The sequence below is a fragment of the Mauremys reevesii genome, linkage group 6 (genome assembly GCF_016161935.1).
Source record: "Mauremys reevesii isolate NIE-2019 linkage group 6, ASM1616193v1, whole genome shotgun sequence".
Lineage (NCBI taxonomy): Eukaryota > Metazoa > Chordata > Testudines > Geoemydidae > Mauremys > Mauremys reevesii.
In genome coordinates, this window is record NC_052628.1 from 92,677,896 (window position 1) to 92,691,142 (window position 13,247).

General features: G+C 43.0%; 1 protein-coding gene across 1 annotated transcript in view; it reads right to left on the reverse strand.

The window, feature by feature from the left end:
* The window catches only part of LOC120408080, a 92,226-nt gene that overhangs the window by 15,874 nt on the left and 63,105 nt on the right, over positions 1–13,247 (reverse strand). Inside the window, exons 6-9 of the mRNA XM_039544611.1 lie at positions 12,756–12,883; positions 6,700–6,780; positions 4,507–4,629; positions 3,360–3,452 (exon numbers count right to left, since the gene is read on the reverse strand). Coding sequence (XP_039400545.1) covers positions 3,360–3,452; positions 4,507–4,629; positions 6,700–6,780; positions 12,756–12,883 — 425 coding nt within the window. The remainder of the gene's footprint in view (positions 1–3,359; positions 3,453–4,506; positions 4,630–6,699; positions 6,781–12,755; positions 12,884–13,247) is intronic.

Here is a 13,247-nt window from a genome sequence, read left to right on the forward strand (position 1 = left end):
CTCACTCCTCGTCCCCAGCTAGTTCCAAACTGACTCACCCTCCAGCCCCTCCTCTTTTGTTTCTTTCCTGGGCCAGGAGGTCACCTGATCTCTTTGTTCTCCAACACCTTTAGCTATCTCCTTGCTGGGGGAAGGGCCTCGGCCATTAGTTGCCAGGAGACAGAGTGTCGGCCATTTATGTGCACTAGCCTTTTGCTCTGCAATACTCTCACCCCACAGAGACTTAAGAAATGCATAGGGGAAACTGAGGCACCCACACACTATTCAGAGGAAACATTAAGAACAGTCCCACTTTGTCACAGGGCCAAATTGTGATATCCTCACCCATGGCAGTTAATACTTTACTTCACAAGTCCTATTGAAGTCAATGAGACTTCTTGTCAATAAGGAACTACTCAGTGTGAGTAAATGCATCATGATGTGGCTGTGAATGTTTTCATATGATTCCATGATAAGTTGGGTTTTGGGCTTTTTTTTTAATCTACAGTCACAGTTATTATTTTGGGATTATATAGGGTATTTGAGAAATACTGTCCCTTTAACATCTTTATATGAAATATTAATACTGGTACATTTAAAAATCTACTTTAAAACACAGAAAACTATAAAACAAAACATATTTTAGAAAATTAAGGGTCAGCTTCTGCTCTTGGCTACCTAGATGTAAATTTGGTGTAACTGAGAGCAGAATCTATCACTGTGTATAATACATAGTAACATTCTGTCTTTTTCCTACAGAGCACAAGTAAATTCAGAACTAAGGCTGAAACTCCCACAGTTACAGCTGTCCTCAAAAGACAAATGCTATTTGTGAATCAAAATGTACCTCAGCATTTATAAAGGAGAGACGAATTTTGGCTGTCCATTCATTAGAATGATTGTTATGAAACTGGCATCTCAGAGTGAGCAAAATAATGTATGTGCACCAACTGAAAGAAATTTCACTACAGCATTAAATCGTGTCCAAGAGGTAAATTCATTATGAGATAACCAGGGGCGGTTCTAGGTATTTTGCCGCCCCAAGCACGGCAGGCAGGCTGCCTTCAGCGGCTTGCCTGCGGGAAGTCCCCAGTCCAGCGGATTTGGCGGCACGCCTGTGGGAGGTCTGCCGAAGTCATGGGACCAGCAGACCCTCCGCAGGCATGCCGCCGAAGGTAACCTGCCTGCCGCCCTCGCGGCAACCGGCAGAGCGCCCCCCGTGGCTTGCCGCCCCAGGCAATGCTTTGGTGTGATGGTGCCTGGAGCCACCCCTGGCGATAACTGAATCCATAAAGAAATAAAGATACATAGCTGTCATATTTAATTACTTTTCCTAATCACAGCATGGCTGTGCCCTGGAAAAAACAGAATAGGTAATGCCTTTTTAAGTTCACGTATTGAGCCAAACTTAGCAATGACTAACATTCAGTGCAAATTCCAGTGAGGTGGGATTGCACTGGGGGCATGCCAATGCTGAAATTGGTCTATTATTACTAAGGTTGTGAGTCTGTCATGGAGGTCACGAAAGTCACGGATTCCATGATCTCCATGACTTCTGCAGTGGCCAATGCTGGCTCAGTGGCTTCCTGAGCTGGGCAGCTCCTGGGCCAGCAGCAGCAGTTTGGGTGTGTGGGATGGGACTAAGGACTGGGGAAGAGGGTTGGTACATCTGGGGCGGTGCTTACCTCGGGGTCAGGGGCTCCCTGGCTCCCACTAGCATGGTTCTGCAGCTCCTAGGTGGAGGGTCCAGGGGATTCTGTGCACTGCCTGTGCCCACAGGCCCCACCTCCGCAGCTCCCATTGGCTGCGGTTCCTGGACAATGGGAGCTGCGCAGCCAGCGCTTGTGGTGGGAGCAGCATGCGGAGCCCCCTGGCTCCTCCGCCACCTAGGAGCTACAAGGACACGTGGAGTCGGATAGGGAGCTCTTGCCAGTCCCGCCAATGCCCCCCCCCAGTACCAGAAGGGGTCCTGGGGTGTGGGCCGCCCTCCCCCTAGCACCATCTAATGAGGATCCCGGACCAGCCCCCACCCTGGGCACCCATGGCCCCCCACCCAAGTTTTAGTTAGGGGTATATAGTAAAAGTCATGGACAGGTCATGGGCTGTGAATTTTTGTTTGACGCCCATGACCTGTCCATGACTTTTACTAAAAATATCCGTGAGTAAAACGTAGCCTTAATTATTATGTAACTTAGAGAGAAGCGTAAGTAGTGAAGTAATTTGAAATAAATGGATTTACACGGGTGTAAGTGCAAGAAGAATCAGGCCCATATACAATATGCATTTTCAGTAGGGTGCTCAGAGAATGATATGTGAAAATTCAGGTCACCCCATTAAAGACAATTTACATAAATCCCAGTGCTCTATTTTGAAAATAAACCTGTTGGTGGACCTTACTCTGTTCACAGTTGCATTGGTGCAAATAAGGGCTGACTCCATTGAAGTCAATGCATTTATCTCAGGGTATAATTGGCGTGAAGGAAAAGAACCAGGCCCAGGACTGTAACACGACCTTTTGATACACTGTAATGCATTGTATTACGTTCCGAGGCTGACGTCCTTATAAACAAGATCTCCCAATAACAGAATGTAATGGAGTTGTTTCAGTCTTACAAAATACTGTGCGACTGAAGTACTTTTACCTCATGCAAACAGAGAACAATCTGATGATGACTCAGTGCAGAATAAAGTTTTAGAAAATCAAAATGGGCTGCATAGTCACCTATGTCCAAGTGATGCTTGGCACAATTGAGGAGAGGTAGGAATAAAAGCATCTTTCTGCCACTTTTGTGGCTGCCCAATCCTGGCAGGTGCTAGATTTCCAGGCTCTTGGTGTAACTTGGAGCAGCCTCAGGGCTTCTTTAAATTATGTCCAGCTGTCCACAGACCCAAGGGGTTGTTCCATCAATGAGAGATTGTCCAAGCTCAGGGATGCTACAACACCTTTTCCCTGGGAACCCCTTCACCCCAAGTTGTAGGAATCCTTAGCTGGGCAGGTTTGGCAGGTTTCTGGATGCTTTGCCCCAGAGCAGTGCTGATCAAGTGCAATGGGCATAAAGGATCTGGTCCAATTTGTTTAATAAAAGTTATTTATGTTAATTTTTAAGGGCAATTATTGGATAAAAATCAACATGTTTTGTGGTTTCTTATCTCTCCTGAGCAAGGGAACAGGAACAGGCAATAGTATGGCTTTATAACCAGTTACAAGAAAAAGGAAATAATGTAAGTAAAGGTATGGAATTTGCAAAAGTACCTAAGTGACTTAGGTGCACAGGCTGTTTCAAAAGCCAACGAGACTCATGTTCCTGCAAATCACTTAGGCTCTTTTGAACATCCCACCCAAAAACTTGAAATAAGAAAAAAAAACTTGTTTCAGTTACCTTTTCTTCTGCCCATTTCTCATTTTGTTGCTTTATCTGGTAAAGAAGATCTTTATTTTCTTGGCTCAGTTGCCTGTTTTTCTCCCTCAGACTCTGGATGCATTGGAATAGGGCAATAAGGTAGAAAGTCAAACCTTTTGTAACAGATCTTCATTTTGTAAAACAGATATTCATTCATTCCTATCCATATATTTCAATGAAATGTAAAGTGTATTGCAGACTCCTAACCTCTGTGGATCAGACACACAGGGGGACACAGGCCCCCTTGCAAATTTGCTATAAACACAAATAAAATGGACAGATTACTCTAAAGATACACCCTGCTTACCTAAAGCAAATATTGTACATGCATGAACTTATTTCTTAATGGGAGAGAAGAGACAGCTCAATAACCCTGGCTATCTATCTACTGCCAACAGGAATTATACAACTTATATTAGCTGAATATCTTGGTAAGTTAGGTCTTGCTTAATGATATTAATGACTAACGGTACCTATTACCAGGTGTGTAGTTGATAAGATGTGCAATTGTGGCTAGCATGGGAGAACCGTGCTCAGGGAATTGGAGTGAAGATAAGCTCAGGTATGAACAAAGCCTTGGAAAATGTACAACATAAAGAACAATCCTGCTCTGGCAGGGGGATGGCCACAATGTTATGCTAGGTCTTCTCCATCACTACATTTCATGACTGGATTATTTCCATTTGATTTCCCCTCCCCTGAGAAGAACTGATGACCTAGTCTGGGAATCAGCTCCTTCCTGGTTCTGCTCCACCACGTGGGAAGCTGCTTTTCAAGCAGCTTTGTGGCTCCTAAGTTGGGGCAGATCTTATGAAGTGACAGCAAAGGCTAATCAAGACTGCATATTTAGGACAAAATAAAAAATAAAATTGAAGGGTGAAATCCTCAGTTGACATAAATCAGAATAGATACATTGACATCAAATCTAGGATCCTTTACACCACTTGAGGATACGGCTCCGAATAGCATGATTTTCTGCAATGAAAATGTACAAAAATAGGCGAAAGTATTTTGAATGAATGTCTATGAAGTTTCATGTGCTTCACTTTACAGTTGTGTCACAAACTGCCCAGTGAGCATGTCTGCAATTTTCATCCCTGTGATGAAGTTTGAAGTTCTCAGTTACCTTAGCTGTATTTTGCCATTGCTTATTTTTCTTGTCTACCAACTCTTGGTAGGCTTCTAACTGGGCTTTCAGGATCTTCATTTTTCCACTGTGATGATTCTTTAGAACAATTATGGCCTGTTCCTATACAAAGAAGGTTGATGAGAAAATAAAAAAGCTGGCCTCAAAAAGCAACTGAAAAAGAAAATCCTAAACTTTCCAAAAGTTACATTAAAAACAACACCTTGGCTCCCTATTCTCATCTCTCTGTCACCCAGCAGCTTTCCCTGTGCATCATACTGACTTCTGTCAATCTTTGGATACCATCATTGGGATAAAACCTTTGAACAAGTGCTTCAGGTTTGGTGCCTTCTGTTCCTTTCTCCCTCTCAGCAGCTATCAGAAGTATATTTGCCTTTGAGAACAGATCAGAGCGAATTATGCTAAGAAGCGCACTGAGATCAAAGTACCTTAAACAAATATAGTTTTACTAGAAAATCTACAAGAGAGACTAAAATAAGTACAAACAGGAAAAAACATAGCTAGGTTTCAGTCTACATCCAGACTCACCTAAGTTGGAAAAACAAAACAACCTCCCCCCCCGCCACCCCCACACTCTTACTAGCAATAAAGGTATCAGATAATAAAGTAGCTATACAACTTTAGGGCCTCTGGGCATGATTCTGATCTCACTGGTGTAAATTAAAAGCAATCCTCTTAAAATCAGGGCAGTTATTACTGCTGTGAGACTGATGAAATTATCAGGTGCCCTGTGTCTGTATTAGTCTCTTTTGGTCTGTCTGTCTGTCAAAGCATAGCCACTTTCCTTTCATTGGCTGTGTCTCGGACTTGCCATCTGCCAGAGGGATACTCCCAGCTTTCTGTTTTCCTGTCCCCCCCCCCCCACTTCTTCACCATCTCTGTTTATACTCCTAAGAATCTATGAAGTCTCTTGAAAGTGGTAGGTGTGAGTGTTTCAATTAGATGTGAAATCATACGTGGTATTTGCATAGCTATCTGGTATATTAAGTTAAGTAAATTCCATTCTTTACCCAGGAACAATAGTCATTTTCTGAACTCTCTCAACACTAGATCTGTAATCTTTGTTTCTTTAATTCCATTTCCCCTGGGTGTTTCCAAAGCCTTTTTGAACCTGCATACGTGTCAATTTTTTTCTTTGTATACACTTTGGATAGAATAAAGTTAATTTGCATGTTAACAGTCCCATCTGTCTAGGAATTGGTTGGCTTTCTGGATACATGTGCATCCACATGGCCATTGTGCTAATAGAACTGTATCGGCAAGGGGGTTATGCTGCTTTGAAAAGGGAATAACAGTGCTGGCAAAAGTAGAGGCTTTTATTGGTAAGGGACAAAATTAAGTGTGGACACATGCTTAACTAAGCTGAAAAAAAAGTATTGAGCTGGTAGAACTTTTTACTGTAGATCAGACCAAAGTGTCAGACAGAAGGCATCTCCTTTACAGTCCCAGTTATAATAGCAAAATGATTATGTTTCCTGATTTTACAGTAATACTAATTTGTATCAGACATGATGTCTTCAGGGATCATATCCCCTCCATCACAGTAACCATGGCAAATTCAGCTATCAAAAGAACACATCCATGCACTCCAAACAGAAGCAGGACGGGATCAGTGCGCAAGGTAGAGATTGAGACGTCTATACCCCATAAAGGTGAATGCCAGGAAGTTCTTGGAGCCAAAATGCTTTTCAGTACTCCCCGAGTGGCAGTGCAACTCTGCACTACTCCTTGCATAGGGCACAATCTAGCTCAATATATATATTCTCTGACATAATTTCAGGGCTTTTAGTAATAAAGTCAGTCACTAGAGGGAGGTCGCATCTGCTAAGAATGCCTGAAGCAAGTTTATAAACCAGGAAGTTGAGAAAGTTCCTGTGTATACACTGCTGCATTTAACAGTCAAATAAGAAAAAGGAAAGGAAATAAATATAGCAAATCAAGAAGTGTACTCACATGATAAAAACTAAGAGCAGACTTCACTGCACCAGAGAATAAGGGTTTTTTTGTTTGTTTGTTTTTGTTTAAGGAGTTACAGGTGATATTTCTGGAGACTTAGATTGTGGAGCTGAATGAATGTAAATAAGGCAGAATTTGGCCCTTCATAGCATATTGTTGGTAAAAAAACACTAATAATCTCACCGAACACTGATGTTAATCTTACAAGAGAATTACCTGGCTATCTTTTCTTATACAGTCCAATTCTTTGATTACCTTCATGTGTCTGATTTTCATTTGTTGCATATCTTTTACAATCTGTGGAACATGGAAAAGGAGACAATCAACTCAGTGCACTCTTAACTAAGTTCAGCTGCATATGAACCATCAAATAAAGAGTGTGCTACTCATAAAATGCTAATTATAGCTTTAGTACATGGGTCTAAGAGTCTGATTTTGCAAACACTTACATATGAGTAACTTGACTCAGAGATACAGTCCATTAAATTGCAGAACTAAGCCTTAAGATGAGAACAATTATTGTTTAATATTTGAGTGCAAATGATTACATTTATTGGTTTAAAAATGGCATTTTTCTGTTTCAGCACTGGACCGCTATGATCTTTCTTTCCATTGTAACAGTACAAGTCAACTCCTTTTGGGGTTCAGACAACATGACTCAATTGGTTGAGTGGCAAGTGGCTTTATTTTAACAATATTCTCTCTGTTTCTTCAATCTTTTCCCTTTTGAATTTGGCCCAAATAGAGCAATTTCGAACAGGATCCTGAAGTAAATAGGAAGCCAGCAAAGCAGTCTGAGGCTGGAGGTGAAGCAGTTGCACTTCTTTGTACATGTGAGATGGTGACAGTGGCACTTTGCACATACTGAAGTCTGGAAAGCCAGGATTCTAACTAATGGTGGAGTTGATTGCAGAGTAAAGTTGGTGCCAAGGTTAAGAGCAAAAGAGGCAAATGGAAGCTTTGAGGGGAGAAACTGATGGAAGAGATTACAAGATGGAAGAGAAGCACTTTTGACTTTCATATATCTAGCGGAAGGAAGATGAGACAAAACCACAAGTATATCTGGTTGTGGTAAGCAAGAATGATGGATAGTGAGAGGTCATTAATGACATTAAAAGATATTTACAATACAGTATCAGCAGTGCAAATGTGTTTGTTAGGGTAGAGATAAGATGATTAAAAAGGAAAACAGAAATGAATGATCAAAGAGCAGATGGACATTTTGAGTAATGCAACTAAAGTCTGACCTCATTGCAGAGGTAGAGCCATCACCAGAAGAGGGAAAGAACAATTTGATAGGCAAGACTGGAACAATGTAAGAAAGTGACTAAGAGGGACACCTGCATAGTTATAGTGGTGTTCCGAGAGGAAGACATTGTCTATGTTTAGAGCTGTACAGAGGTCCAAGGGAATGAGGACAGAAGTAGCCAACAGCATGGAAGTGGACAAAAAAGGAGGACAGAAGTGGCTATCATCAGTATAAGGCTGCTTTTGTTCAATGGAGGAAAATTATTTCTGCGTTAGAGGCTACATGGATACCCAGATTCAAAATGGACAAGGGCATTGTTAGGTGAAAGTGATTAGAAAGTTAAGGACAAGTTAGAGTTGGCAGGAAAGTCATCCCTTAGATACGGAGATAATTGGCACTATAGCAAATCCTGTTACACCAAGTGAGTACTGTGGTGGTAGTTACTGGGAGTAAAAGGAAAAAGAATGGACAGTGCAGATGCCTATGCTCAGCTGTCCACATTGCTGGACCATGGCCACTGCAGGCTAGGATGGCACAGCCAGCTATTGCTGTGTAGTGCAGACTGCAGTCTTACTTTCATCGTGAATTTGGAAAAAAAAACGAAATGCCTCAAAATAGATATGAACACAAGGCTCACCTCAGGCATTTGTCAGATTTGGATAAAAACCAGATGCAAACACGAAGGACTGGTGAAGTTACCTTTTTTGCTACAAAATAGTGAGTGGTTTCAGTGCAGAATAGCCCTGAACCCTCAGTAACTCAGGCTCACCCACCATACAGACACTTATGTGCTATGTCAACAACAACAGTTACAAAAGGAAAATTCCACTGACACTCTCCCATCCCAGCCCTGCTGTGTTCTCCTATTTGCTTTTTTGAGTGCCAGTTTTTAGGCACAATGCCAAATTACACAATACATTTTGTGTATTTTTATCTCATGGTGAAATGTAGGAAATAGAAAAGCTGTTTAATTATACTAATAACAAGCAGAAGCAACAGAAATGTGCAGATCCCAAAGATCTGGAGCTCTCCTGCAGATTTCCTTGGTTGCAAGTTTCCATTTAAATTTAATGGAATGCAGATTCTCATATGAGTGAGCAGCTGATCCAAACTCTCTAACTAAACCTGTTGTTAGACTTGCAAACATTTGGACAACTTTGTAAAATATATTATCATTTTTACTTGCCTCAACCCTTCCTAGTTTCACCTGGGACTGGAACCAGTGTCACCTGATAACTAGGTGAAAAGCTATTTTCCTAAGGGTAACAGCAATCTTGAGAGAGAGGTCACTCTTGTGAAATTACCAGTTCAGCAACAATGAGAAATGGTCAAACCTCAAAAGCAGAGCCGTATCTAGCTATTTTTGCGCCCAAGGCAAGAATATAAAATTGCGCCCTCCCCCTCCATATAATTTCATAGTAGTTACTTTGAAAAAAAAAAAGGGAAAAGTGTCATATCTGAAGCACCTAGGCTGGCCTCTGCCTGTGTGTGATCCACCAACCTCAGCGGTCCGGCTGCTCTGCCCAGGGGTGGCCCCTGCTCTTGGTGCCCTCGCTGTGAAGGCAGGGAGGGGCAGCCTGGCCTCTGCCTCGCCGGACTGAGGCTGGTGCTGTCTCAGGGAGACCCTGCCTGGGAGATCAGGCTGGAGACCCGGGGCACTCTCCAGCCATCACCCGTACCAAAGTCCCAGGGCCGGGGCTTGTCAGCCTGCAGCGGGTGGCTTAGCTGCTGGAAAAGGGGCCCGGACATGTGGGGGGCACCTTGTGACCAGTGACACAGACCCAGGCCACCCACCCCAGACTGGGACAGCTTGACCCTCGAGCCTCAGGCCACCCCGCTTAGGCTCCTGCTTGGAGGGGCCTGAACCCCCCAGGCCCTGGGGGAGAGGCTGGAGGGCTCCTGGCCCCTGTGCCCCCCAACTCTGCATGGCCCTCTCCCTACACAGCAGGAATAGGAGCTCCGGCCACTGCTATTTTCACTTTCCAGGGCAGCCCAGTGGGAGGGGCCCTGGCCCCGGCTGGGCAAACCCCACACCTGCCCCCGACTTGGGCAGATGCGGACGGCAGCGCTCAGCTGCCGAATTGGGGGGAGGGTGGAATTGGGCCCTTTCCCACTGCCAGGCTGTGGTCCAGGCCAGCACCAGGGGCAGCAGGCAGGAACCAAAAGCCACATCCTCCCAGAGGCACCCCAGGAGGAGCGCTCCAGGCAGAGGGGTCCCCTGTGCCAGGTGACAAAGGGATGCAGGCAGGGGCCATACCTGCAGGAGAAGCCGTCCATGTGGCGCTCACCCATGGTGCTAGCCAGGCGGCACAGGGCTCAGGCAGGAAACCCGGCTGCAGATAGGGGTCGGCAGCGGCGGCTCCGCTTTTCCGCCCCATGGCACTTGCTGGTCACCTGGAGCACAGGACCCTCCTGCAATGGGGCAAAGAGCAGCAGCGCTGGGGGGGGGGGGGAGTGGGGGAGGAGCCTGAAGCGGCCTTGGGTGCAGACAGCGGGGGAGCTCAGCCCAGCCGAGTGCTTGGGGCTGCCGTGCCCAGCGCCTGTTCCCTGTTAATTAAAACTTTAATTTGTCTTTTTCTGTGCCCCTCAGATTTGTGTGCCCGAGGCAAGTGCCTCACTCGCCTCACCCTTGTTACGGCACTGCTCAAAAGGTTTAGAATTTGAGCTAAATCCTGCTCTCTGTTGTGCTAGGCCACTAGAGGGAGGGGGAAATAGTGCATACAAACCCTCACCCTAATCCCTTCTTGTGGAAACCCAAGGATCATGCAGTGCACTCCCTCAGGGGCATAGTCTTAGAGGGTATATTCATCCCCCAAAGCAGGCAAGTGCATATGCTGCAGTCATCATCAAGTGCTACTCAATAATATGGCAGCTCATAGTGCTTCTGCTCAAAGAAAGGTGTATTTCATCCACTCCTTGCCTTTGAATCCTATTCTGAACAACCAAAGTTCATTAGTAGATAGAAAGGTGAGTGCTCCTTCTCACTATCTCATCATGGACAGAGTTAACTCTTAAGAATCAGTGTAGATCGGGGTAGTCAACAGGCAGGCCTCATGCCAAATCCAGACCACTAGTTGCTTCTGAATGGACCCCGAAATCTTTTTATTTACTTATTTTTTTGTATTATTTTCTCTGGAGTCTGGACCTTGACTATACCTTGACCAAGAAATTTGGACCTTGACAAAAGATAATTGACTACACCTGGTGTAGATGCATAATTAGAGACAGGGCCGCCCAGAGGATTCAGGGGGCCTGGGGCAAAGCAATTTTTGGGGCCAATTTCATAAAAAAAGTTGCAATACTATAGAATACTGTATTCTTGTGGGGGTCCCTGCGGGGCCTGGGGCAAATTGCCCCACTTGCCTCCCCTCTCTGGGTGGCCGGGCCCTAACCAAAACCAAAGATCCAAAGAGCCTCAAACTTCAGAGAGTGTGGAGAATCCAAACCTGGATACTGCATTTAGATGTAATAGATGGGCCATATGTCTGTAAGAATTGTGAATGTTTGATTTTATTACATCTGGCAATAAATGGTGCTTTCCTTAAAGCCCTGTGTCCTGGAGGCATGTAATTAGGAGAGATTCTTAGCTTTCATTTCTTTTTTTTTAAAGTACATTTCTAGCCCTTATGATTGCAGAATAAATCTTAAAAATGTGATGCAAGTTCACCCTACAGGCTCAATAAACAAACAAACAAATAAATAAATAAACCCAGCCAGAGGACAAAGAATCCAACATTTAAACAAAAAAACTCATGATGTTTTGTGGGGGAGGGGGAGACTTGACTCTTGATTTTTAAATGCTTAGCATTAGCACTACTGCTGTAATAGGACAAGTCACACTACAAGTATTTGCAATTGAATATTTGCACTTGTCTAATCAGGGAACAGAAATATTACCATTTGACTAATCTGACTGATCCTGGCTATCCTGAAATCGTATGGAAAATGTTACAATGTCTTTATATAAGCCATAGGCCTTCATCTAGAAAACTGCATGCAGTACTGGTTACCTCATGTCAAAAAGGATATTGCAGAATTAGCAGGAGTTCAGAGAAGAGCGACAAGTATGAATAGGGGCATGAAAAATTCCTCATATGAAGAGATTGAAAAGCTAGAGTATTTACCTAAGAAAGGAGATGAATAAGAGGGGACATGATGAAAGTATGTAAAACAATGAATGGTAGAGAGAAAGACGATTAGGAGCCTCTGTTCTCCCTGTTTCATAACACTAGAACAAGGGGTAATTCAATGCAATTGGAAAGAGAGCAAATTGGAAACCGATAAAGGGAAATATTTTTCCCCACAGACATGAGGTTAGATTGTGAAACTCATTGCCACAGTATGTCTGTGAGGTTAAGAATTTAGCAAGAATCAAAGAGGGATGGGTCATTTATATGGATAGAAAGAATCTCCTGAGTTACAATAGTTGATACTAACAAAAATAAAACCTAACGGTTCAGGTAAACCAAACTCTAAGTATTAGAATGAGACCTTTAAGGGGAGAAGGATCAGTATTTTCCTCACTTGTCACTGGGGCATTTCTTGCACCATTCTCTGAAGCATCTGGTAGTGGACACTGTCAGAGGCAGGATATAGTACTAAATGGAATACAGGTTGGAAAGAGAGCTAGGGATGGGTCATTTATATGGATAGAAAAATCTCCTGAGTTACAATAGTTGATACTAAAAAAAAAAAAAAAACGGTTCAGGTAAAAAAACCAACTCTAAGTATTGAAAGAGTCAGAGGCAGGATATAGTACTAAATGGAATACATTCCCTACCTTAAATTTTGAGTGTTAAATATTGAAAAACTAATTAAAGTGTTTCAGCCCAAACTCTGGAGGAAAAAGTTTTTAAAAAGTCATAATAAAATTAGCTGAATAAAATTAAAATATTAGGGAAACTGCAATTTTCCTGTGATAGCCTATGAGTATAGACACACTAAATTCATTTGATAATTTCTTGTATTGTGAATTATTCATTCAACTCAACTAATATTTGAATGCTTTCTGATTTTTTTTTACCTTGGTAATATATAATTTAGCTAACTTGTATGGAATATATGGTTGTTCTTCTTTTGCCATGCATCCATCCAGCTCATGCGGTCTGTGGTTGTCAGGAGAGCAAATTCCAGGAGCATTTGGAGAATCTACTGTATATGAAAAAAAACTTTAATAAGTTGAAATGCAGGACAAAAGTGTACAAATATCTAAACTCTAGCTATAGACAAGTTATGTTTTACAATTTTCATCCCAGACAAAGTACAATGTTTTAAACTTGATATTTTTGTTTTTGATAAATAAAGGAAGTTATCACCCAGGGGCTAATTTTTAGAAGTATGACTTTGAATTGCAGGCTCTGGTACAGGCAGCTAGTCAGATGTAAAACAAACTGACATGCCATTACTCAGATTGTTCCTGGAATCCATTTAATGGACCCCAAAATGCAGCTGGAAATCATGCAAGTAAAAGTGCCCTCATGTGCTGGGAAGCTGGATTTTAGCCCAACTGAAAATA